Source organism: Poromitra crassiceps (genome assembly GCF_964638095.1).
Source record: "Poromitra crassiceps genome assembly, chromosome: 11".
NCBI classification, from domain to species: Eukaryota; Metazoa; Chordata; class Actinopteri; order Beryciformes; family Melamphaidae; genus Poromitra; species Poromitra crassiceps.
In genome coordinates, this window is record NC_139643.1 from 71,060 (window position 1) to 93,950 (window position 22,891).

Sequence of the window (22,891 nt, forward strand, 5' to 3'; positions counted from 1 at the left end):
CCAGATCATCTCCAGTGCATTTTGGAGCATAGCTACATCTCATGATGTGTTCCATTGTTTGTGGTTCGCCGCACACACATGCATCAGAACATGTTAGTGTCCATTTTTTCATGGCTGCCTTGCAGCGTCCTTCGCCGACCCGCAGACGGTTCAGTGTTTTCCAGACGGCCCAAGGTTGGTCATGGCCAGTCGCTAGGCATTCGTCTGGGGTGATGCCTCTCTCTGTCCATTGGGTTGTCTGGCTGCCCAGGCTGTTCCACTGGTTATGCCACTCTGTAGTCCTGGCAGCAGATGGTGTGGTCTCCAGTTCTGCAGTGGCATCCAGGAAGCTGCTTCTGGACCTGAGCCGTTTCTGGGGGGCAGAGTGTTGGTGGAGTGAGTGCCGGTTGTCATGGGCCTGCTTTTTGCGCTCGGCTTTGGCGGTGACTGCTCTGCGGATGTCAGGGGGGGCGATGCCAGAGAGGGCGTAAAGGCCGGGTACGGGGGTTGTTTTAATGCACCCAGTCACTATCCTGCAGGTCTCGTTGAGGATAGGGTCTATTTTGCGTGCATGGCTTGATTTATACCATGCTGGGCAGGCATCATATTCGGCGGTGGAAAAGCACAGGGCTAATGCCGTTGTGCGCAGCATACTTGGGTGAGCTCCCCACTTTGAGTTGGTAAGTTGACGCAGAAGGCTGTTCCTGGTGGACACCTTAGCTCTCGTCTTCTGGATGTGTTCCTTGTAGCTGAGGGTACGGTCTAAGGTTACTCCCAGGTAGACTGCACTGCAAAAACAGCCCTACTTAAAATGAGCAAAATATTCCTAAATCTAGTCAAATTTTCTTATATCAAGCAAAAAATTCTGCCAATGGGGTGAGCAAATTTTGCTTGACTAGAATTCTTAAAAATTAGCAAAAAATTCTAGCCACTGAAAGACTATACTGGGCCTTAAAACTAGACAAAAATTGCTTAAATCTAAGCAAGTTTTTGCTTAATACAAGCAATAAAGACTGTTATTTAAGAAAGATTTCCTTAAATTGGTATTTTGGTCTCTTGATTAAGCAGATTTTGAGAATTTCTATCCTAAATCTAAGAATAATAATTGCCCCCAAATCCTTAAAATAAGAAACAATTTCTTCAAAGAGCATAATGAAAATAAGTGACTGTCTTAAATCAAGGCACCAGAAGCATTCTTATTTTCAGCATTTATTTCTTTTTTAATTTAGCAGCTTAAACAGGCCCACACAATTTTTCCAATATAAGACATTCCTCATGGGTCTTTTAAACAAAGTTATGAATTGTGTGGGTGGGGGGGAACTCAACCAGGCTTCCACATTCAGTTGGCAAAGCAGCACTGTAAGGGGGCAAATGAAATGTTGCTTTGTGACTTACAATCACAGAAGTAAATGGCTCGTTAAGGTACTTTTTCCTCACATGGCTGGTGTGGCTTTATCTGGGGACCATGATGTTTATGGAACATAAACTCCTTATAAACAAAGAAGCAAGGAAATCTGGTTTTACACAACACAGCAGTGACACTCAAGGTCCATCTTAACCGGATACATTCAATAGCAATTTTAAAACAAACAATTTGAAACAAATAAATAATCTTTAAATAAAAAAAACTTACATATTTTTAACAAAATAATCTTTCTAAAAATGTAAAACCTAGGCGGCATTATTGCATTCTTTAGTGAAACAGTAGAAAAATAAAAACTACAGCACAGGACTGTTACAACACTTGTAATGTAGGTGCTAAGACAACAAAAGACATGTCTACAGTGATGAGACCAATAAAGCAAAATTTCAAAAATAATTTCAAATTTCTCTTCTTGGACAAAAAAATATATAAAGTGCACTTCGAATGATCCATGTCCCTTTTCAACAAAAGACCCTGAACAGGAATCCCTGAGTGGCAATAGTAACAGCTGTAACTATATACAAAAGTGTTTTGGATGAGAGACATACCTGACCCTCACACTCCAGAAGGCCTTCCATTCATTCGTCTGACCGCCACAATCTCTCACACACACACAACTCACTCATGAAAGGCTTTCCACACACACAGAGTTGAGTGCTAATGTGCATTTTGATGGTTAACTTTGAGAAAAGGACAATAGAGATACATCTCCGGCAGTGTATAGTGACATTAACTAGACTAGGATGCTCTCAATACTACATTAATTGGATTCCCCCCTTATCTCTCTCACACACACACAACCTTGAGGGGATTCCAGGGGGTCCCCAGCAAAAAGGGCAACAATTTATCTTCACTATAATTCCCTCCATAAGTAGCACAATGGTTGACAGAATGTATGACTATTTTGGCAATAAAACATGTTAAAGCAAAAACAAAAATCAGATGGGGCATACTGGGACAAAATCGTATCAAATCGGGACCTGTGGTCTAATTTGTGTCAGTTTATGGGTCCTTGATGTGAAAAGGTTAGCACTGCTTTAAGGCGGTTTAATGAACTGTTTTAGCATTCTCAACTCTTCGGCTGGTGGGAGGGGGCGTGGTCAGGAAAGGGCCGTAGCTAGGAATAGGAGGGACATAGAGTCGGGATTTGCCTTGGAGGTCTGCTCTTATACTGTAGTTAGAATGTAGGTAGAGTAATTTTAAATTTTTCTATAATCAATTTGCTGGGGACCCCCTGGAACCACCTCAACAACCCCCTTGTGGTCCCCATGCAAACTCCACATTGAGAAAGACCAAGTATAAACTTATCCACCATAGGGCACCACATGAATCAGTCTGAGGCTTTGTGTAGCCCAATCACATCTCCTAGGTAATATTTCATAGGGACATATTCCATATCCTTGTGAGTAAAACGATAATACGGAGTGAAATCAACAAGGTTATCGGCAGACATTAGTTCAGTAGCTTGAGCCATGTGTGGAATCTCTATTTTATACGCCATGTAATCTCTATCATAACAAAGAGTATCGTGGTGCTGTAACTCAAAGCAATAGAATGAAGAATTTATCTCATATATATTTCTTACCAGTCCGAATTCAGGTAAGTTACTAGAATTAACAGTACTCACAACTAATGACTTATCCCGTATATATTTGTTGCCATTTAGATTAATCCATTTAACAGATACTGCATGGTCTACCTCATCATTTCCAAGGAAGGCGTGTTTTCAATTTGCTAATAGTCTGTAGACCAATAACAGGAGCAAACAAAATTTGAACAATCTCTATGAGTTCAAGAATTATTGTGTAGTACTCATTACCTTTAACTGTATCAATAAGAAATGGCAGTATCTTTAGCAGAACAATCATTTGCCCCGAGGACTGCTTCAACTTATTATCACTGGAAGCTAATGTGCTGTATGCTATAGGGCTTGGTTTATCTCTGACATCAAGTGGAGAATAGGGGAATCCAATTATAGCACTATTGAAAGCATCCAAGTCTAGTTCTCCTAAAAGAACCAAGTCTTTTATGACACACTTTATTTCTAATGGAGCAATGCCTTCAAGAATGACATGCATCATATCTTGGGGTGTTTGTTGCATCAAATTAAAGGCTGGGAATTCTACCAGTTTGCTCCGTCTGTTGATGCCAAATGTAGTTTGTAAGCTGTTTCTGAGATACTCTGTGTTGGCCTTGTCAATGTCATTACACTGCCGGAGATGTCTCTCTATTGTCCTTTTCTCAAAGTTCTCCTCATCAAAATGCATTTGCATGTCCTCAAATGAACATTCACACTGCCGACATTTACTATAAGCAAATCCAACGCCCTCTTTAAATCCACAAAGCTCATGCTGAGCTAAAGTGTCTCCACATATTGAAACTAATGCTCCAAATATTTCACGTTCACCACTCCCAATTTGAATTTTAACCCCATCATATAGCTTTACTAAGTCATCATGCAACCTTCCCAAAATTCCATCAACTCCACATTCAGAGAGTTCACTCCTCTTTGCAATGGCGAGTAGGCGAATCGCAGCTAATTTTGATCTATATTTAGGATTAATGTTTCCCAATGTGTAATAAAACATAGTCAACTTATGCTTGGAAGCATGAGACCCAAGCGGGTTGCAAATGGCTATATCATCTGAGTAAATTATTATCTGTAAAGCAGAGGGCTGAGCAGAAAATAAAGGGTGTGATTTCATGAGTTCTCCATCTACAATATCATATAAATACCCACTTCTGTACTTCTGCGGCTCATCTATCATTGCCAAGACTTTTGGATGAGACAATAATTGTTCCAGACTTTTGATCAGAGGTAAATAATGAAAACATCGCAGCTAATTTTTATCTATATTTAGGATTAATGTTTCCCAATGTGTAATAAAACAGTCAACTTGACACTCACTCATGAAAGCCCTTCCATTTCACACACACACACACACACACACACACACACACACACACACACACACACACACACACACACACACACACACACACACACACACACACACAACTACTCACTCATGAAGGCCTTCCATTCAGCCAAGGCCTTTTTGTAGGAATGGGTTGCATCTCCATCATGGATGGCATCGTGGAGGATCTCAGTTTGCAGGACTGACAGCACTGTTGAGGCACACTTGGGGTAGGTGAGGTGCATGACATAATAAAAAGCCATCAGGTAGAGAAGTCCCACTTTCAACTGATCTCTGTCAAAGGTCACCACTGGAATGTTCCCAATGGCGAGCATGCAGTTTTCCTGGCTGATGAGGACAACTGGAGTCGACAGAGGTCGTTGTTGCAGGAAACTGTTCGGGTCTTCTGAAGGCTAGATGACAAAAGTCAATGTAAAAGATTAGAAAACTATCACAGTGAAAACACTGAATGATCAAATGATGATCATTCCACATCAAATCTGAGGAAAATATGTTGTATACATTCTTTGCTGACCAAATGAAACAACCAACTACAATACAATATCCAATATACTGCGCTCACCGTAAGGACATGGAACAGGGCCTCGCTGCTGCCGCCCAGTTTCTTCGGGGGTGTGATGGAGGATGGAAAGAGCTGTGGCAGGGCTCCGAACACGGATATGGAATGCTCCACTGGTTTTGACAGAAAAGGCAACATATGGCAGTCAATACATGAAAATGAATCACTAAGAATGATTTCATTCTCAGGTCCTTAGTGACCCAAACATTATCAAACTGACTAGTCTATACAGTGTGGACTATTAAATGTTCACCCCCGTCCACACTTGGGATGCTGAAGTGAATTACGAGTGCCTACACACACACATTCATTTTTTTTTACTAATAAATGCAGAGGCTAAATGTCTTTGTATTAAAGAAGAGTCATTCAAATGAGTTTCATTTAATACACAGTTGTGTTGGATACTAAAGGTTTAATAGAACAAATTATTTTGGAATCATGAAGACGCATGAGTGAGGTGGTACTATTGGCATGGCAAAACAGCTCAAGGGGTACATAGGACAAAAAAGGTTTGGAACCACTGCTATAAATAGCCACTCATCATGAGACCTCCAAATATAACCATGGGACAAAGAAGGTATTGTGACCTCACCTCCGTTCAACGTCTTTGGACGCTTCATGACCTTCTTCTGGATGCCATAAAACTGGACATTCGTGAAGAAGGTGTCCCATCTCTCCATCACCTCCGCGATGTACCGGGGATTGGTTGGATCTATAATTCTCCTCAGTTCATCCAGGACCTGAAAAATACATTCAATTAGATCAATACAAAAACAAAACAAAAAATAGCAGGTGATTGGTCAAGTACAATTGGGGAGAAAATTCACCCCCCCTCCCCAAATAAATAGAAAAAATAAAATATAAATAAAAAAGTCAACTGGGAAGAGCTGGGGCCGGTTGCACAAAGCACCTAAAGTTAAGATATGCCTTAAGAGTCCGAGTTAAGGTGTCCATAACGTGGAATCGGCTGCACAAAACACCCTAAATATTGTGCTTACGTTTTTCTTAAAATGTTTAACCTTAAGGAGAAGATTTAAGGTTGTTTTGAGCAACCAATTTTATTTTATGGACACCTTAACTCGGACTGGAGGAAAATCTTAACTTAAGGTGCTATGTGCAACCGGCCCCTGGTTTACAAGGAGCAAACATCAAGTTCCTTTGTATACAATGATAGTAAAGGGTTTCTGTTCTATTTCTAATGAAATTACTTACATGATCTACATCTTTGAAGCAGGGGTAAGCCTCTAGAATCTTCTTTGGTCTGTCTTGCTCCCTCAAAACATCAGAGTCAATAAAGCGTCTTCTTGACTCGAACTCCAGGTCCAGCAACTGAGCGACCGCAGCTTTGTTCGGCTTCTTGGACTTGTACAAGTCTTGGAGAGTCTTGTAGTGTCTTGCCTGGGTTTGCTCGCTGTCCACGGAGTCAATTGAAGCAGCTGAATGCATAAAAAATAAAGGGGGGAGGGTGTAACTTGTTTAATACTGCCATAATAGTAAATTAATCTGTACAGCGCGGTGGTGGGTGAAGGGGGGGATCATAGATTGTAAAGTGTTTGACCCTTTTGCATGTAATTTCGTGGTTTTATCAGTTAGAATAGTGACATCATTTTATGTTTCATAATAAATCTATAGCTGTCTTGAGTCCGCTTCTAGTAAGGCAGCTCAATTTAACCCCTAGGTTCTCACAAAATCCCAGGGCACACAAACTAAAACCCAAAAACCAAGGTACGTTGGTTGTGGGATAACATAGTTGCAATATTGCATACAGAGTATAAAAAAATACATACATCTTTCATCAGTGCTATCCCGGCATTGCACTGGGGTGCTGGCTTCGGGTGACTGGCGTTGCAGTGGGGTGCCGGCTGCAGTTGACAAAAAAAGAAAAAGATTGAGGGGGTAATCTTAGGTTTCCAAACCATTACTCAGGAGGAACTCTGAAAAGTAACAGGATTCATTCATCCATGCGTGTGGTTATAATATTGCAATAATGAATGGAGAACAGCAGCTCGCAGCTCTCGAATTCCGATGCATACAGTGTATTAAATGCAACAATACATACATCTTTTATCACTGCTATCCCGGCGTTGAACTGGGGTGCTAGTTCTTGCTGCAAGGGGCTGGAGTTGCACTGAGGTACTGGCTGCAGGTGACAGAAAATAAGCGGATTTATATATATATATATATATATATATATTTGGGGGTTGGAAAATCCTAGGTTTCCAAACTGTTGAAAGTTTTCTCTTTTAAAGAATCACAGATGCATACTATTAAATGCAATAATACATACATGTTTTATCACCGCTATCCCGGCGTTGCACTCCGGTGCCAGCTGTAGGGGACCAGTGTTGGACTGAGGTGCTGGCTGCAGGTGACAGAAATAAGAAAAGATAATTATAATATACATATATACACACACATACATACATACATACATACATACATACATACAGGTGGGGATTTGAAAATCCTAGGTTTCCAAACTGTTGAAAGTTTTCTCTTTTAAAGAATCACAGATGCATACTATTAAATGCATTAATACATACATGTTTTATCACCGCTATCCCGGCGTTGCACTCCGGTGCCAGCTGTAGGGGACCGTTGTTGGACTGAGGTGCTGGCTGCAGGTGACATAAAAAGATAGATATATATATGGGGGAGTTGAAAAATCCTAGGTTTCCAAACTGTTAAATTCACCAAAGTACAGGGTATATGCAGTGATGTTGAAGTTAAATCAAATACCCTTTAAGACCTTTTTTAAGACTTTTTCAAGACCTCAACGCCATTTTCATCACATCAACGATAGGCGTGTAAATCACAAGTTTCATAACAATACATTAGATTATTTGGACGACAATACTTTCCGATATCACAAAGTCTGCCACGACACAATATCGCGTCAATTCAGGGGTCTGCGATCGATATGGGACGATATCATATGCTCAATTAACACCATCAGCACATATGTTACAAAATGCAATACCTTTCACATGGCAATTAAAACTTTTTTAATACTTTAAGGGTCTTAAATGTTCCCTAAATTGATTTCTCAGCTTTTAATAATTTAAGACCCCGCGGATACCCTGAAAGTACCAAAGAATGCATACATACATCTTATATCACTGCTATCCCGGCGCCGCACTGGAGTGCTTGCTGCAGGGGGCTGGGGTCGCACTGAGGTGCTAGCTGTAGGTGACATAAATTTTTTTATCTTTTATATATGCATGTATATATATATATATATCCACACAAAATTCAATAATACGTACATGTGTTATCACTGCTATCCCAGCATTGCACTGCGGTGCTGGCTGTAGGGGACCTGTGTTGGACTGAGGTGCTGGCTGCAGGAGACATAAAGAGATAGATGTATAGATGGGGGGTTGGAAAATCCTGGGTTTCCAAATCACCAAAGCACTAAAAGACTGCATACATGCATATTACATACATATGTTATCATTGCTATCCCGGCGTCGCACTGGGGTGCTGGCAGCAGATGCCGGCATTGCACCGGGGTGCTGTATAGGAGGTGATAACCTCTCAAGAATAATTGTAGATGAACTGGAATCGCCATCATAGTCGCTTGTTGTTGCAGCATCCTCAGTCTGTCGTGGTCTCTTCGTAGCCTTCCTTGGACTTTTCACATTCGCTAGTCTCTTCATGAGCTTTTTAGCTACATGCTCCTGCCGGGTACAAATGGTAGGGGGAATCAATACAGCATAGTATCGCTGTATTTTGTGTGGCAATATATCATACGCGTCAAGTTAGCGCTGAGGAAGGCCTATGGGCTGAAACATTTGTTGTTGTTGCTGCCCAGAAGTATGATTAAATTGCAACCGCAGGGGAAAACAAAACAAAGCACACAAAACGCTCCGTGCGCCGTTTTGTGGACAATGGAAGCGCTCTCGACATGATTTCCAAAGCGTTCACACACATCCTAAGACCTTTTTTCACCACATAAACACCACTTTCGCCACATCAACGATAGGCGTCTAAAGTTTCATCACAACACATTATCTAGATGCTTTGGACAACGATACAATATTTTCCAATATCACAAAGTCTGCCACAATACGATATCGGATATATTGACACAAAGAGATGCAGGTTTTCACCATTTACCTTTTTCACAGCAGCCATTTTGTGTCTAAAAGGCAGGGTAAACATAGGTGCTACCCAAACAGTAATGAGGGTTTCCAACTTCCAATCCATTTTGGTGTTCCAGTGCTGGGGCCCTCATTAATGTTTTGGTTGCACTTGTGTTTACCCTGCCTTTTAGACACAAAATGGTTGCTGTGAAAAAGGCGATCAAATACAAGTAATTGTTACAAAAGCTACTTACCCACGAACAGTCAGCACCACTCAACATTGGATAGTAGGCCACTAATCTCCTGGCCATTGCATGGACCTCAAATCTACTGGGGTACCTGGAGTCATCGGCCACTCTTGCAATTGAAACCATGTTTGTCATGGTGTGTCTTATTAGTCGGCAGAAGAGCTCCTTAGATAACTTGCTGTACTCGCTCCCCAGCCGCTTCTGCTCAAAGTAGGCGCTTCTCGCACGTTCGAGATCACCATCAGTGTAGACAATGTATGATGGGCCGGACATGGTCACAAACTTAGAAATGTTGGGGTCCTCTTCTGAAAGGCCACTTTCTCCACTGGTTGATGGTTGTAGGTGTAGAGGTGCAGCAGTCTCTGCCTAAAATACATTTACACTTAGATATTTCATGGGATAACTTTATATTGTAGTGTGTGCATTTACTTGTTAGTTAAATGAACATGCAGTATCTTTTAGATAATTAATAAAAAAAAGCATAATGTCATAGTGTAATACTCAAAGAACTTACCCTTTTGCCTCCGGTCACCAGCTGCCATACAGCCCGGCGCCTCAAAAAGTTGTCAGGCCCCGGAAAAAGTTTGTTTACTTCTTCCCGGGAGAGGGAGTGAAGCAACTCACCATCAATATTAGCAGCTGGAACAGAAAATACAGGTAGGGGCAAGACCCTGAGCTCATCACTGAATTCGTGTATTTTTTTTACATTTCCTGTACAATTACCATAGTGTTCTGACATTTTGCTCACTCTTGCTACAGCAGACCTGCCAATCTTGGGAAAATATTTTAGTCCCATACATTTGTAACACTTGCGCTGCACCTCAGGTCTTATGCAGAGTTCTGCATCCCGCCTAGAATTGCATCCCCACTCCCAAGTATATTTTAGAGCTGTTCTAACATAAAAACAGGGGTGCAGGTACAAACAGCTGAGACATGCACCACCCTCCATAAAGCAGTAGACCCCACCGGCCCCCTGTAGCAGGTTTTTAAGCATTAAAGTCGTCCTCCATCAGCCAGAAGAAAGCCCTAAGCATGGTAGTCACCTAGACCCGGATTTTAGGCATCAAAGTCGGTCTCCATAAGCCAGGACAGACCCACTGCCCTGGAGGTCAGGTGTACCCAGACAATGTTATCATTTTTAAACAGTTATGTTTCTGTATAAATCATTAAATTGAGCTCCCGTGAGGTGGGGATGGATTTGTTGGCAGGGGTGCAAAACTCTGTACAACACCTGTTGTCACCAGGCTGGCAGGCTCTGACTTACATTAGCTACAGGCTAGCCTCTTAAAACAGACACGTTGGCTCCTCCTGCAATTTTCAAATGCTTCTGATAAAATATGGTGCATTCGAGTAATGTAGAAGAGACAGCCTGGCTTGAAATACTAACAACAGGCTAACGCGGGTCTGCAAGTTAGCTTGCTAATTAGCTAGCTACAGACTAACGTTAGTAACTTCCAATGCCAGCTGCGTTGCATCTAAGCTGATAGCTAACCAGCAGCGTGCCAAGCTCGCTAAATCAAACACAACATACGTTTCACACGTCAATACGAATACATATAATGTAGAAGAGACAGCCTGGCTTGAAATACTAACAGGCTAACGCGGGTCTGCAAGTTAACTTGCTAATTAGCTAGCTACAGACTACGTTAGTAACTTCCAATGCAGCTGCGTTGCATCTAAGCTGATAGCTAACCAGCAGCGTGCCAAGCTCGCTAAATCAAACAACATACGTTTCACACGTCAATACGAATACATATAATGTAGAAGAGACAGCCTGGCTTGAAATACTAACAGGCTAACGCGGGTCTGCAAGTTAGCTTGCTAATTAGCTAGCTACAGACTACGTTAGTAACTTCCAATGCAGCTGCATTGCATCTAAGCTGATAGCTAACCAGCAGCGTGCCAAGCTCGCTAAATCAAACAACATACGTTTCACACGTCAATACGAATACATATACCATACCTGTGAGCGTGCTAGTAGCAATCTCGTCAAGTTCCATAACGCGAAAGTGTCAACTAACTAGCTATACATTTTATCTTATTTAACTAACCATAGTCTAACTGGAGCACTGCGGCAGCTAATCCCTGGCTGTGTTCCGGCGCATAGTTCGGGCGGGCTGTGAGTTTGCGTTTGGCGGGGAAGAAATAAAATGGCGTCACCTGACGTCATTGGATTACACCATCTCCTCCGGAGGGGGGTGGCGGCTGTAATAAATATATTTTTAATGTACCAATAATTGTTTCCTCTAAATAATATTGTAGAATTACACAGTTAAAACGATATATATAAATTCACATGCATCTGAACATTTATACAATGGCTGGTGGTTGCTGCGGTGACGGCACATAATTATGATGACTACCCCTTGATACCACCTCTTGTGCCAGGTCTTTTGAGTCAAAATCAGACGATTCAATGATAAACATATGTGCTGATGCTGTTGTCTGGTGGGTGCGTTAACAACTTAAATTTAGGGACAAGAAACGACAAACAAAGAAAATGATTTGGCGCTGTGTCATCTGTGGTGTGTTTGTGGCTCTGACCCTCAACTCTTTATTGAGTCACATACATACTGCTCACAGTCGTAGCCCGGATTTCCGCATTGTTTGTGGAATAGATGATTGCGTGAGAGAGTATAGAGTCTATAACTCACTTTGGTATCATATTCGAAGAACCCACTCAGAACACCTTGACAGTGGTACTGGTAGATACAGATCACGGACGACAACACTGGCGACCCCAAGAAGGGAACCTAGAACGGCGGACAGTTTAAATGCTCACAGCCGGTGGGCATACAGGCCAGCTGATGAAACGACACAGAACAGAGAGCAGAGGTAAGTAAACGTTACTAATGCCCAAAACTGACATGATGAAATTTTAGGGGACTTTAGCTGTACCTGTACTGTATTAATATGTAGGAATGGGAAATCAGGATTTTACAGTTGTAGTTGGTTGAAGTGGGCCTCATTTTGAACTATTTTTGATAGGACTGCAACTGATTAATATCACTATGGATTCATCTTCTTATTATTTTGTCCAGTAATCTATTGATTGTTTGATTTGTAAAAAAATTACCCAGACCCATACCTTCACAACACTTGTTTTGTCCAATCTTATTTAATAAAGTAACTACAGCTGTCAGATAAATGTAGTGGAGTAAAAAATACAATATTTCCATCTGAGATGTAGTGGAGTGGAGAAAGTGGCATGAGAAGGATACATTCAAGTAAAATACCTGAAATTAGTATTTTAGTACTTTCACTTTGCACCACTGACAGAGACCAACCAACTGAGGATGCAATGGAGAACAGAGTGCAATCTGCTGGAGACGATGCAACGATGGAGGATGACGGAGTGCAACCCTGTCCGGATTCTGTTGCTCCTGAGCATTTTGGTGATTTTGACACTACTGTGTCATTGTACTCTGGCTTCGGCGGTGACACCCTTACCTCTACACGGCACCATGATCTGTCCCGGACTGTTGATACAACTTTGAATGTCCCAGATTTTCCAAGTGAGCCTGCAGATGGCCCCTCTGCATCATGCACATCTAAGGTAAGCACTAAGCATACTTACAAGTTTCTTCAACACACAATAACATGCAATTGGTTTACTCTTAAACAGAATATTGTGTTCAGTGAGATATAAAAAGTTACTTAATTAACTCACACACACTTCTGATATTGATTGTTATTTTTTTAAAGGATCTGACCAGACAAGCTACTGCGATTGTGTTGACTGCAAGAGAAAAACACCGTCTTTCACAGGTTTGTCTTATTGCAAGTTCAGCTGTGACAGCGATGCTGGTGTTGTTTTCAGCGTTTCTTGTTTTCTGGTATTGTTCTGTGTGAAGGCCATTTGAGCCGCTGCTGTGACAGTCCCATTCCATCATTCTTATATCTATTTTTTGTTTCTGTATCACGCAAAAAGAATGCAGAAAATGCAGTGGAATCTGCTTCACGGTTGTAGTGATCAACCGCTTATATTGATCAAAATGCTTGGTCCTGAATCATTCCTATACACATGCTGTTTGAATAATTTTCTTACAGAGATCAATACTCCGCTTACAGTGATAATTTTGATCCTTGTCTGAGAACAATGGATTTTTTTTATGTACAGTAATTCTATTTTTGTTTTATTGCGGCATCTCTGTCTATGCAAGACCACTCTGTTTGAAAGAGCTGGAAGACTACGCTACCCTACTGTATAGGTTTTTAAAGTAAATAACATTCAGTAAATAGCAATGCTTTCTGTTTCATTACTTATGTACTGCATTCGTGTAATACAGTATACAAATGTCAATTAGATGTTAATCTGCATGATAAATAAAGAATGAACGCATAATGATCCTCTGCTTATAGTGATCAATTTGACCTGTCCCAAAGTGATCACTACAAGAGGAGTCTACTTATTTTTCCTCTCACCTGTACTGCTATTTCTCCATCTAGATGGTTTTGGTGTGAATTGCCGAGTTTTGGAGATATCGGCTGTATAGAGAGGTCTGCCTTCTCTCCAATACCATGGGACTGGATGACACTCGGCTTGTGGTGCTTAAAGCACCAAACAAATACTTTTTTGAAAAATTCAACAGCATTGTCTCTTTCCAGAAATCAGATCCCATTACTCAAGCTAATCCAGACCTTGTTGTCAGCAGTTTCATGTAGGAACTATTTTGTTTCGACCAAACTACACCGGCTAGCTGCTAGCTAGTTCCTGCCTGAAACTGCAGCTATCACCAGCTAGAACAGCGAATAGCTAGCAGCGGGTGCAGTTCGGTTGAAATAAAATAGGTCCTACATTAAACTGCTCATAACAAGGTCTATGAATTATCCGGAGTAACGGGGTCATGCCTTCTGGAAAGACACATTGCTGTTGTTTTTCAAATGTTTTTGTTGTTGTTTTTTTTTTTTTTGGCACTGTGGGCACCACAAGCTGAGTGCCATCCAGTTCTGTTGTATTCGAGAGAAGGCAGAATACTCCATATATCTCCAAAAACCAAGCAACTAACACAAAACCATCTAATGGATAAATAGCACAAGTGAAATAAGAGGAAAATAAGTATTTTGGCTTTTAGAGTGAGCTGTCCCTTTAAGAATCGTGAGAGGGAGACCTCTTTCTGCAGATTGATATGACAGGAGTGTGTCTTATTAGAAATAAGTACATAGCAGCGGTCTGTTATATGGAAATAATAGATGGTAGAATGCCGTGACTGAGTGACCAATGAATGGAGTATTCAACAAAGCTGTGTAATAATCCTTATAGAAGGGGTGGCCTAGTCTCTAGCCCTATAAGGGACACAATAATCATTTTTGGACAAGGGACTATTGTGATGTAATTTGTTGTCCTTTCTGGCCTGTTCTTCAGAGTGGTGTGAATGACGTCTTGGCGGGAATGCAGCAGTACCAAGCTCTGTTGGTGACTAAACTGAGGAGTCAGCTACAAACCGTATTCCAGCAACATCGAGGAAGTGAACTTGAAAAGGAGGCTATGGCTGTGTTTGACCGGATTGAGGATCCATTTGCATCTGTTTCGACAACGTACAGGCAGGACAGTGTGATTAAGCAGAATTTTAATTTTGTGGAGTCAGAGGTGGTTTCTGTTGGGCATACTGCTTGCTTGCTGAAAAAAGGGGCAAAAAGAGTCCTCTCTACCAAACCCAAATGTTTTCATTATGTACCTCTGATCAAAAGTCTGGAACAGTTATTGTCTCATCCAAAAGTCTTGGCAATGATAGATGAGCCGCAGAAGTACAGAAGTGGGTATTTATATGATATTGTAGATGGAGAACTCATGAAATCACACCCTTTATTTTCTGCTCAGCCCTCTGCTTTACAGATAATAATTTACTCAGATGATATAGCCATTTGCAACCCGCTTGGGTCTCATGCTTCCAAGCATAAGTTGACTATGTTTTATTACACATTGGGAAACATTAATCCTAAATATAGATCAAAATTAGCTGCGATTCGCCTACTCGCCATTGCAAAGAGGAGTGAACTCTCTGAATGTGGAGTTGATGGAATTTTGGGAAGGTTGCATGATGACTTAGTAAAGCTATATGATGGGGTTAAAATTCAAATTGGGAGTGGTGAACGTGAAATATTTGGAGCATTAGTTTCAATATGTGGAGACACTTTAGCTCAGCATGAGCTTTGTGGATTTAAAGAGGGCGTTGGATTTGCTTATAGTAAATGTCGGCAGTGTGAATGTTCATTTGAGGACATGCAAATGCATTTTGATGAGGAGAACTTTGAGAAAAGGACAATAGAGAGACATCTCCGGCAGTGTAATCACATTGACAAGGCCAACACAGAGTATCTCAGAAACAGCTTAAAAACTACATTTGGCATCAACAGACGGAGCAAACTGGTAGAATTCCCAGCCTTTAATTTGATCCAACAAACACCCCAAGATATGATGCATGTCATTCTTGAAGGCATTGCTCCATTAGAAATAAAGTGTGTCATAAAAGACTTGGTTCTTTTAGGAGAACTAGACTTGGATGCTCTCAATAGTGCTATAATTGGATTCCCCTATTCTCCACTTGATGTCCGAGATAAACCAAGCCCTATAGCATACAGCACATTAGCTTCCAGTGATAATAAGTTGAAGCAGTCCTCGGGGCAAATGATTGTTCTGCTAAAGATACTGCCATTTCTTATTGATACAGTTAAAGGTAATGAGTACTACACAATAATTCTTGAACTCATAGAGATTGTTCAAATTTTGTTTGCTCCTGTTATTGGTCTACAGACTATTAACAAATTGAAAACACTCATTGAACAGCACTTAAAGCATATGAAGAACCTTTTCCCAGATAATAACATCACCCCCAAACAACACTATTTGATTCATGCTGCATCCCAAATTAAACTACTGGGACCAATGGTCCGTCACATGTGCATGAGATTTGAATCAAAACATTGCTTTTTCAAACAGTGGGCCTTAAAAGGTAATTTTAAAAATGTTTGCAAGTCTCTAATAAGGAATAATCAGATGTATGAATGTTGTCAGAATGCAAGTTCAGAACACCCCATCTTTGCAAATGAGTGTATATTGGGTCCAACATCAGAAATAAGCAATATGTCATACTTGAAAGAAAAAATGATGGCCTTCCTTGGAAATGACGAGGTAGACCATGCAGTATCTGTTAAATGGATTAATCTAAATGGCAACAAATATATACGGGATAAGTCATTAGTTGTGAGTACTGTTAATTCTAGTAACTTACCTGAATTCGGACTGGTAAGAAATATATATGTGATAAATTCTTCATTCTATTGCTTTGAGTTACAGCACCACGATACTCTTTGTTATGATAGAGATTACATGGCGTATAAAATAGAGATTCCACACATGGCTCAAGCTACTGAACTAATGTCTGCCGATAACCTTGTTGATTTCACTCCGTATTATCGTTTTACTCACAAGGATATGGAATATGTCCCTATGAAATATTACCTAGGAGATGTGATTGGGCTACACAAAGCCTCAGACTGATTCATGTGGTGCCCTATGGTGGATAAGTTTATACTTGGTCTTTCTCAATGTGGTGTTAATTAAATGTGAAACATGTTCTTTCTGATTGACAGACACTTGAATAAAATAAGATAAAGTAACTGGTGTCATTTCATCATTTCTTAAGATTCTTAAATTGAGAAGTTGTGCCAAGTGGTCTTACTCTTAAAATAAGGAAAATAATCTTGTTCCTCTGCTGGGATATGATGCAAACCACTGTTGTAGCTTGTTACTGGTAAAATTTTGCTCAATATTAGCTTAAATGTCTTGTTAAGAAAATGCAAGGTATATTTTCTTAAAATAAGAACAAATTTCTAATGCGAAACATGCTTGACAAGAATTATTTTTCTTTTTAGACTTAAAATAAGACTAATATGCTTGAAACAAGGATTTTTGTACTTTCTTGAAATTCCGTTTTTGCAGTGTGGGTGCTGGTGGTTTTCAAGCCTTATTCCGTCCCAGGTTACGTTGAGCTCCCGTTTAGCCTCCTTGTTTTTGAGGTGGAAGCTACAGATTTGGGTCTTCCCAGGGTTTGGACGTAGGTGGTTTTCCAGATAGTATGAGGACATATCTGTCAGTCCTTGTTCCAGGGTTGACTCGACTTCTGGGAAGGTATGCTGCTGCGTTGTCATGGCTAGGTCATCTGCGTAGATAAACCTGCTGCATCCTTCTGGTAGGGGCTGGTCGTTGGTATAGACATTGAAGAGGAGAGGTGCCAAGACACTGCCCTGCGGCAGCCCGTTGTTCTGGTGGAACCATCTGCTTTTTTTTATTGTTGAGTGTGACATAGAACATCCGGTTGCTCAGAAGACATCTTATTATGTTGCACAGTTTGCCATCCGCTGTCATGTCGAAAAGTTTTTTGGTCAGCAGCCTGTGTTGGACGGTGTCTTCTCCGGCTGATAACTAAAGAACGGAAAATGATATCAATAAACTTTTTTTTGCTGATTATAGAAGAGTCTCCTCGTTCTTTGTGCGTGTTCGGTGTTTACATAGTAATATCACACAATATTCTGTGGGCCTCGAGAAATCACTGAAAACGCTCTGAAACTCTGGCACTGGGAGCGTCCGTTCTCCAAAAGTGGCTGGCACTCAATGAGTTAATGCCTCACTGTTGTAGTTCTTCATATAACATATCCTTATAGTGTTGTGGTAGTCAAGGGCTGCCCTCATAACCCTGCGTGTACAAAAGATTATTGAGTGGTCACTGAGACCACAATCTATTACCCCACAGTTGGAGACTTTTGACTTATCTGACACAAGGACCAGATCAATGGTGGTCTGGGAAGAGCTTGTTATCCGAGTGGGTTTATTTATTATTTGTTTGAAGTTAAAGGTTGCGCAAAGGTTCTGGAAGGCCTTATACATTGCATGGTCACGTCTTGAAACATCTGTGTTAAAATCACCCAATAATATTACCTCCCCATTTATAAGCTCTTTGTGTTTGGAGCATAGATCTTCTAGCTTGGTATAGAAATCACTTTGATCTGGAGGTCTATAGCATACTCCTACTAGGATTGGCTTGCTTTTAGGCAACAGGATATTAGCCCATATGGTTTCCAAATTATCCTCGTTGAGATCAGTCCTAAAGTTGAAAACAATATCTGCCCTAATAAAAATACAGACCCCCCCTCCCCTCCTATTTCGATCTTTCCTGATTACTGTATAATTTTCTATTTCTATTTTGACGTCTGATATTGATGAATCCAGCCATGTCTCAGTAATCCAAATTATTCTTGCCTTACTACTATTTACAAGCTGTCTGATTTGGTGTATTTTATGTAGTAGACTTCTCACATTGAGATGGATTATGTGTAAGCCCTTTGATTTACAAACGTCTATAATCTCTGCGTGTACTGCCTTGCCTCCTCCTCTGCTGCTGGACCTGAAGTCGTCGGCTCCTGCCCGCAGGGAGACTTTTGATGCCTGTTGTTTGGTACGGCAGTCGATGCTCTGCTGTGGCGCCTGGTCCGCTGTGGTAGGCCGCTCAGCTCCTCTGCTGCTCGGCTTGACGCTGTTGGCACGGACCCACCTGGAAACCGCTCCTGGCCGTTGATCCGCCCTGGCCTCGTTGCTCGCTGCGCTGATCCCCGGGTCTCCTCTGCCGTCAGCCCGCACCCACAGGGAGACCGCTCCTGGCCGCTGATCAGGTCGTCGTTGCTCTGGTGGGCATCCTGGTTCGCTGCGCTGCTCCCCGGATCTCCTCTGCTGCTCGGCTCGGCGCTGTCAGCCCGCACCCGCAGGGAGTCCGCTCTTGGCCGTTGATCTGTTCAGCCCTTGTTGCTCTACTGAGCCGCCTGGTTTGCTGCGCTGTTCCTCGGATCTCCTCTGCTGCACGGCACAGTGCTGTCAGCCCGCACCCACAGATAGTCCTTGGTTGGTCGCTGTTAGCTTCTAGGCTAACAGGGCCTGTGTTAGCCACTTGGCTAGCTGCTCGGCTAGCATTGCCATCGTTAGCATCTTGGCTGACTGACCAGCACACGTGCTCACCAGCGTGATTTACTGGACCTGGGCACGGATGAATATCGCCTGAAAGTAAGAGGCATATGGCGATGATCGACCAAAGATCCCCTCCACCACCCCGCGACAAAGGACGCACCTTGCCCCGCTGTAGGATTTGGAGAATCGCCGCCCGCCCGTAGCCGAAGTGTTTGTCCTCCGTGTTATCGTCCGGTAAGTAGAAGTTTGGGAAGTTTTCCATTCTTTTTCCGACTAGTACTTTCTTTGTCTTGACATGTCTTAGACGTGTTAACGCAGTAACGACCGTCAGAATAGTTAGCAACATCAAGGCCCCGCAAGCAATGCTGGACGCCGACCCGCCTGCTACCGCCATCTTGTCGTATTGTTAGTCTTAACTCATTCTCTGCCAGGGTCATTTCGGTCTGTGTGCTCCCAGTGCCAGGATTTTGAGCATATTTCCTGATCTTCCAGGACCCACAGAATATTCTGTGCTAGGAATAAAATTACACAACATATCTCACAATAAAGCAGAGACTCTCTTCTTACCCCTTGTAAAAAACTGAAACTCGACCATGTTTCCTTGTTTAGTTACAAGCAGTGGAAGTTAGCTTGTTTTCACTATAACCCTAACCCTTTGTAACAGAAATAGGAGAAAAATAGGTTTTTAGTGAATGACACCGTTTCAAGCAGAACTCTCTTTTGAGCCTTTTATTTTTTGCCTCAGTGACACATCAGACATATACAGTATGTGTTTTCCCAAATAAATAAATAAAAAATAAAAAATAAGATAATGTATTTTACAGTTGCCATGTGGATTTTTAGCTTAGCTTGATAAAAGCATAAACAAATGGAACGAACCCTGTGGTCACACTCACACACTCTCTCTCTCTCTCTCTCTCTCTCTCTCTCTCTCTCTCTCTCTCTCTCTCTCACACACACACACACACACACACACACACACACACAGGAATAACGAGTTCTGTAACGTTACCTGCTGACTGCTGTCACGTTACCTCTCATAACTAACGTTAGCACAGAAGATCACACAATAGCTACGTTAGTGCTGTAAACTTTGAAATGTTTATGTGACACATGTTTCGCCTTGGTTGCTGGGGACGGGTGTGTGACACGGTTTGACGCGTTTGACGTATCCATGTGATTCCCCTTCCCTTGAGTGTGACAGAGCTCTCAAGCTGGCAAGCTGGCAAGAGGAAACGTGAAGCGAGTCATGCCGGCGGCATAAGTTATAAACAATGCGTGACAATTATACTCAAATGTTGTGTGTGATCATTTCATCTCAAACGCGATACAAAAAATAGGCTACTTTTTACCATCGTCATCGCTCCAAGTGGCACCCATTTCTCCTCCTCCGATTCATCCGTGTCAGAACGCTGTGAAGGGGAGCCTTCGTAGCAACAACAAAAACGCTGGCGTCTTCCTCGCCATCGTCGCCAGCCGAGAACTCTGGATCGGACTCTGTTTCGACCACAGGCTCCACCCATAAATACTAAACTAGCGGGTTGCTTTTATCAGTTTGACTTGAAACAATGTCACAGGCTGGGAAAGTGTCTGATGTAATGTAAACAGCCAAAACATGAAAGTACGTCCGAGTACGTCCTTGGCACAGAACGCCATTGTAAAAAGTACGTCCGAGTACGTCTTTGGCAGAGAATGAGTTAACAATAAAAAATTGTTGTGACATCATTATGATTTGTTGTTCATTGTCACTAGCCTATGCATACATGAATCACCATCATTCAGTCAGTCAGTCATTCAGTCAATCAATTAATCAACAACTATTAATCCAACTCAGGGAAATTCGTTTTGAATAGTTTGTTGATGTAACAAATAGTAACATACAAGCAGATACACCAAATAGCTCAAATGTGAAAGAGAATCTATAAATGTTGATACATGAAGATGGCTGTGAACTCTGATCCCAAAATAATTAAATTTCTACAATAGTTAAAATAATTATATTATTGTGACCCAGAGTTTAACTAAACTTATGTGGGCACTGGACAGGGCTCTGCTAAGCACTGCAGTGTATGAGATTAAAAAGTGACTTATTTTGTTTTCTTTGCAGGTATATTTCCACCAATTCCAATGGATCTGTGTCCTGTCAGAACCCTCAACTGCTGCAGTGCCCTGCAATACAGAACCATCTAGGTCACACATGGGCCGGACCCGGCCCCTGGACCATCTCAATCCGGCACCCAACGTCCTCAAAGGAAAACATAACAACCCACAAAAAGTCAATAGAAGACAGAATCACGTTAATAAATATAATCCGATACAGCCATTTGATTTGTATCACTATGATATCAGGAGATTAACATGAGAAATTACCAATCACAGCGGGAGGGTTACAAATTGAGAGACCCCCACGAAAATCAGGATGCCCTTTGCTTACTTTATGTAAGTCAGTATGGCCATCTGGAAATGTTTATTATGTTGGTATTTGTAATATAGTTAATCACTTCGCTAGCGTAGTCCAAGTGACAGAGCGACGGGAATTGTGGCAGTGTGGTAGAGCCCACCCAGGTGCAGAGCCTCTGGAGGCTCTGCACGGATTGGGCTGAAAATTTGCATGGTGGTGGGTTATGATCCGGGGAAGGTCATGGGCAAGGCATCAAGTCCTGGAACCACCTAGAAAGTCCTGGAAAGTCCTGGAAACCACCTGGAAACCACCTATACGCCCACACTCTAGGTCAGATGTCGTAACCTCTCATTTTACTTTTTAAATATACTTTATCAAATTATTCAGTCAGGGTTAACAAACATTTAATAATTTAGTTTTTTTTTTTAAATATATATATATAAACATTAGAAGGGAGTTGATAACAAAAATAAGAAGTCTATTAGAAGGTGAGCAGCTGCCAGGTTGTGGGTATTTTTGTTCTTATGTCCAGTGTTCATTGTCTTTTCAGTTCTGATATGATTTGTTTATAGACCACTTCACCTGACAGCTTGGTGGATAACTGTGGCACACCTTGTCTTCCACAATTTTCCTGCGACGACACAAACAATTGTCCAGAAAAAGTCCTCGTGTGGTCCTGGCATTATTTCATTAAAGGCACTACATCACAGCATTATAATTCACAGTAATATTAAAACCAATACTTTCCATTTTTCCCCAGACATATTTAGATCTCTCACATTTTAGGAGCAAATGCTCTATAGTTGCATCCTCCTTGCAGTCATCCATAGGGCACCCTTTGGTTTTAACAAAACAGCTCCACTTGCCGATTGCTCGGACTGCCAGTCTGCCAACTAGTCTAATTTTACCACTATCTTAAATGATAGAAAACATACTGTGCATTCTTCAGCATTTATTATATTTGAAAATCACTCCAAACAGCCAAGGTGATCTCATTCTATTTTTCTAGCTTCATAAGTAAAATGGTATGGCTTGTCTTAGACCTCCCAGGCCAGGCAGAACCATCGGACCAGGTCTGGCCCCCGGGCCGCATAATGCCCAGGTCTGCGTTAAAGTATTGAATGAATGGACGGATAGACTGACACATGATATTGGGGCAATACAGCTGACCAAAACTCTCTATTAATTCAATGTTGTCTTTTCAACATTGAAAAAGCACAGAATTAGCCTATCAACATGGATTCAATGTTATTATAGCCTTGAATATTCAACCAACAAAAGATTGTTATGATGGAATTC

The 22,891-nt window shown here is 41.6% G+C and overlaps 1 protein-coding gene across 1 annotated transcript in view; it reads left to right on the plus strand.

Moving 5' to 3' along the window:
* Positions 1-21,505, plus strand: part of LOC310784657 (uncharacterized protein) — a 73,023-nt gene extending 51,518 nt beyond the window's left edge. Inside the window, exon 6 of the mRNA XM_083645674.1 lies at positions 21,299-21,505. Within this exon, the coding sequence (XP_083501800.1) occupies positions 21,299-21,381 (83 nt within the window). The 3' untranslated portion in view covers positions 21,382-21,505. The remainder of the gene's footprint in view (positions 1-21,298) is intronic.
* Positions 21,506-22,891: the final 1,386 nt, after the last annotated feature.